The 5,120-nt window shown below is 34.9% G+C and overlaps 1 protein-coding gene across 3 annotated transcripts; it reads left to right on the forward strand.

The window, feature by feature from the left end:
• The first annotated feature begins 1,157 nt into the window (after positions 1 to 1,157).
• On the forward strand, positions 1,158 to 4,806 carry LOC104211268 (uncharacterized). 3 transcript variants are annotated; one of them, XM_070171733.1, is made up of 5 exons: positions 1,158 to 1,301; positions 1,503 to 1,607; positions 2,628 to 3,159; positions 3,350 to 4,266; positions 4,368 to 4,806. In XM_070171733.1, the coding sequence occupies exons 4-5, from the start codon at positions 3,634 to 3,636 to the stop codon at positions 4,389 to 4,391; spliced, it is 657 nt and encodes a 218-aa protein (XP_070027834.1). In that variant the 5' UTR covers positions 1,158 to 1,301; positions 1,503 to 1,607; positions 2,628 to 3,159; positions 3,350 to 3,633; the 3' UTR covers positions 4,392 to 4,806. The 3 variants fall into 3 exon arrangements, with proteins under 3 accessions (XP_070027834.1, XP_070027835.1, XP_009758602.1); XM_070171734.1 differs by having other exon boundaries at positions 3,350 to 4,251; XM_009760300.2 differs by lacking the exons at positions 1,158 to 1,301; positions 1,503 to 1,607 and having other exon boundaries at positions 1,625 to 3,159.
• The last annotated feature ends 314 nt before the right edge of the window (positions 4,807 to 5,120 follow it).

Here is a 5,120-nt window from a genome sequence, read left to right on the forward strand (position 1 = left end):
TACAGTTCCAATCAATAATACTTATACAAAGTTTTGTGTGTTTGAGAGAGAAAAGAAGAAGAGGAAAAGAAGAGGAGGAATAAAGGAGCGCATAGGTCAGGAGGAAGAAGAGGAGGCGTCTGAAGCTGTCAAAATTAGGGTATAGGTTAAAGAATTTTAAAAATATGGGTATAGGTTAAATGTGGGCGACCAAATAGGGCGCCCCATGCAATTTTTACGATATTAGCCCATATATCCAATACTAATTACCAAGTCCAATATGCTTGGACTTGTTAATTTTCAAGATGACTTAGGCCTCATTTGTTTGCACTTACTGGATGTCTGAATCTTAGTCATTCAAATCTTAATTATTAAGTGTATTTTTTTTACTTCACAATCATTAATTGAGTATGAATAGGTCTGTATGATTAAGATTTATAACAAAGACTTAATTTCATTAAGATGTTATCATTCACATTCATTACTAACTGTCACCACCGCTTACCATTATAACCTACTACCACCACCATCACCATTCTCAAACCTGTCTATAACAGCCTTGTTTGTTCTGAATATTTTTGGTTGTTATAGCAAAATGATGTTATAGAAAACATATATTATAACATAACATGAAAATTGATTCCGAAAAAGCTTGGCTTTTATAGTGGAATGTTGTTATATAGGGATGATGTTATAGAGAAGTCTGACTGTGTGTGTCTATATATATATAAATTTAAGTCTATACATATTTGATAAGAAAATATCCATCCCCTAAATTTAACATTACAACTAGTGTCAAAGCGCAAAAGTAACCAATAATCACGCTCAAGATTTGTTGTAAATCATTAAAATGAAATATCCTATAATTATATTAAATATAGATTATTCTTAACTTTGTCTCAAATATTATCATGTACGGCCACCTAAACTTGTCCCGATTTTTCTCTGGGACACCTTATTTAAGGTATGTTTCGATTGAACACTTCATTTAACACAGATTTATTTCAAATACACACTTTTTTTTCCTTTTTGTGCTAGAGGTTCATCGCATGTAACCAAACGCCACGGACGTGTATTAACAACCAATCAAAATGTAAAGGCTGTATTATTTTTTCTACGGTGGCATTGTAATTAAAATATATCCGATAAAAATAAGGCAAAAAAGCCCCAGTAAATTTCTCCTTAACGCCCGTATATCTGTAATTCCACTTAACGCCCGTTTTCTTCTTCTTCTCTCTCTAACGAATTGGAAGGAAAATCGAAGAACAAAAATTGAAGAAACTTTTGGTGATTCTTGGATTCTTATGCAGAAGATACTTACTGTAAGTATCAATTTCCCTCGTTGATGAAAAATAACTATTCAAATATGTCTAAAACGTTAGGGTTTTTACCTTCATGATTTGGGGATTAGGGTTTGAGAATATTCCGTTAATTTCCTATATCCTTTTTTCGATTTCATGAGAATATGTTTAATTTCGAGCAACGTGTTACTGTCCCTAATCTCTCTTTTCGATTTTATTCAGCTTTGATTCAAATGTCGAAGGAAATTATATTCACAAAAATGCACCATGGGGGCTACTTTTCCGAGATTCCCGTCCCCACTTATGTTGGTGAGAGTGAATTAGCAGGTATGTATATGGACAAGGACCACCTTTTTATTACGGAGCTGAAATTTTATACTAAAGAAATGGGTTATGCGACTGTCGAGGGCTTTTATTATCAGAATAGTGAGACCAAACAATTTCACTTAGTGGAGTCGGACCTACACCTATTAGATTTAATAAAAGACTTAAAGCATGGAGACAACTTTGAAATATGGGTTAAACATGTTGTTGACCTTGCTTTACCTGTAGATGGGGAGGGACCTATTGGCTACCTAACTGGAGAGAATGAATTTTTTTATTAAATAACAGAGATGATGAGTCATTTAACCTACAAGAAATTATTGTAGAAGAGGTAGTTGAAAGTTTGGGAGGTGATTGCACTGGTCCGTTACATGTAGAAAGTCATCTTTCAGAGGTGGAGAGTAGTGATGCAGATCTGGAAGATATACCTGAAGAGGATGACTTAGATGTAGATGAGGAGTTGAGAACTCTTAGAAAGACAAAAGAAATAAAAAACAGAAGAAAAAAGCTCCTGTTACAGAAGAGATACCTGTTGGAGAGGCTGGTGGTATAGATATGGGTTTGAGGATATTGGGGTAAACAAGGCTAATAAATATGCGGAAAAATTGGGGGGAGATGAAGAGTATATCAGTAGCTCTGAATGTTGGAGTGATGATAGCAGGGGGGAGCTAGATGCAGAAGCTGTTAGAGGAGTAGATCTACCCTCTAGGAGGAGAAGTAAAAAAGTAAGATATGATAAAGCTTGTGAGGTAGCTGTATTTGAGCTTGGTATGATATTTGAGAATGTAACACAATTTAAAAAGGTTGTGGCAGATTATGCTGTTGAGTATAGGAGGCAAATTAAACTAAGACCTAATGAGACTCATAGGGTAAGGGTTAAGTGTAAAACAAGTACATGTAAATAGTTGTTGGCTGCTTCTTTGGATAGAGACTCTGGTGATTTTAGAGTCATTAACTATCATCCTGTACATAAATGCATTCCTACTAACAAAAATAAGATTTGCACTTTTAACCTTATTGCAGAAAGTTCAAGGATATGATAGTTTCCCAGCCATATATAAGGCTTTGGGAAGAGCTGGTTAGAGATAAGTTGGGTCTTTATGTTGGTAGGACTGTGTGTCAGAGAGCAAAACATAAAGTTCTGAAGGAAAATATGGGTGATTGGAAGCTGGAATTCTCAAGGTTATGTGATTATGCAGACATGATCAAGCAAATTAATCCAGGAAGCTCATGCTGGGTTAAAATTGATAGAGAGACTGATCCTGAGAAGAATTTGTTTGTATATTTCTATGTATGCTTTGAAGCCTTCAAGAAAGGATGGTTAGATGGGTGTAGGAAAATCATAGGATTTGATGGTTGTTTTCTTAAGGGAGCTTGTGGAGGTCAACTTCTTGCTGCTGTTGGAAAGAATGGAGACAATCAAATGTTTCCTATTGCTTGGGCAATAGTGGATCAAGAAACAAAACATAGCTGGAGTTGGTTCTTAGGATATTTGATTGATGACTAAAATTTGGGCACTGGTGAAGGTTTGACTGTAATGTCAGATATGCAAAAGGTAATCTTTCTGCTCTTCCAAACTTTCTGATCTTCTTTTAATTATATTCATCTAAACTTTCTGTTATTCTTTTGTTTCTGCTCTTCTAAACTTTATGATTTTCTTTTGATTATATTCATCTAAATTTTCTGTTCTTCTTTTGATTATATTCTTCTGAACTTTTTAATATTCTAAGTACTTTATTTTGTAGGGACTTGTTCCTGCCATAATGGAGTTATTGCCAACTGTAGAGCAAAGAATGTGTGCTAGGCATATCTGGAGTAACTCCATATCAAATGGAGAGGAGAAGCTAGAAGAAATCAGTTCTGGAGATGTTCAAAAGCTAGCTTTGAAGTCAAATTTAAAGAGGAGCTGGAAGCATTGAGTAAATTAGGTAAGAAGGAAATATGTGAGGATTTGTTGCATTATTCGAAGGAAACATGGTGCAGGGCCTATTTTAAAGTTCATACCAAATGTGATATTGTTGAGAACAACATGAGTGAGACATTCAATTCTTGGATTTTAGCTGCTAGGCATAAGTCTATTATCACCATGTTAGAGGAAATTATGCATAAACTAATGAACAGACATGTGGATATGATCAATTTTGCTAAAACATGGATTACAGATATTTCTCCTATGGCAAGAACAATACTAGAGGAAAACAAAGAGTACTCTAAGAAGTGTAAAGTTATGTGGAATGCACAAGGTGGTTTTGAAATTTTAGACAATGGATATAGGTTTAGGGTTCATTTGGGAAACAAGACTTGTGATTGTAGGCTATGGCAGTTAAGATGTATTCCTTGCCCCCATGCAGTTTGTGCTTATTATAAATTAAACTTAGATCCAGATGAGCATGTAGAGCATTGGTATAGGAATGATACATTTTTGAAGGCCTACAGTTACTATATTCAACCTATTCCCAATCTAAAGATGTGGCCTGAAAGCTCAAATCCATCAATAGAGCCTCCTTTGCCAAAGCCAATGCCAGGTGGACCTAAAAAGTGTAGAAGAAAGGCTAAGGATGAACCGAAAAAGAAGTATGGAAAGCAATCAAAGAAGGGTGTCAAAATGACTTGTTCAAAATGCAAACAGACTGGACACAACAGAAAAGTATGTCAAACAAGAGTAAGTTTATACATTCTATCTACATATATTTCTCACTGTTCTTTTTCAATGTCTTACATGTTTATACATTCTATCTACATATGTTATGTTGTGTGTTGTAGTCTGAAGTGAGGGATTCTTCATAGCCAGAGAATCAAATACCCAACCAAGCCAACCAACCCAACCAAGCTCTGTTTGTGGAGACACTACAACCGTTAGAAGAGTTAACCAAAATAGGGGAGGTGTTGGGAAAGGCAGATGAGGTGGAAGCAAAAGAGGTAATGGAAGAGAAACCCCATTTGTAAGTCCAAGAGATGCTTCATCTAGTCAGACTAAGGGTTCTAGTTCTGCTGAATGTACTGCTGCAACTGGAGGAAACAAAAGGCCTGGAAATATTACACTTAATGTGCCATGTCACGCAAAGTGTTTATTTGAAACAAATCTGTGTTAAATGAAGTGTTCAATCGGAACATACCTTAAATAAGGTGTCCCAGAGGAAAATCGGGACAAGTTTAGGTGGTTGTACATGATTTTCGCCAATATTAAACAATCGGTAATCTACACTTTTTTGTTGGAGAAACTTTATGAAAAAATGTTCAAGTTAGACAAAAATTCGTATATTGCATTTGAAAACAAAAAGTCTTTTACAGGATTAGCAATTTTTGTTAATCACGTTATCATAAAATTCCAATACACTTTTTTTTTTCAATTCGCTTCATTGCTTTGCGAATTTATTTCAATTGGTTCCAATTTTTGGAGATTTTGATATTTTCTTGCTTATGAAAGATGAAGAGAATTAAAAGGTAGTAATTTCTATTCTTAACCATGGTTAGGATGCTTGTTTAATCAACAAAAGATTTGTTTTGTTAAAAGTT

The sequence above is a fragment of the Nicotiana sylvestris genome, chromosome 4 (assembly GCF_000393655.2).
Source record: "Nicotiana sylvestris chromosome 4, ASM39365v2, whole genome shotgun sequence".
In the NCBI taxonomy this organism is placed as follows: domain Eukaryota; kingdom Viridiplantae; phylum Streptophyta; class Magnoliopsida; order Solanales; family Solanaceae; genus Nicotiana; species Nicotiana sylvestris.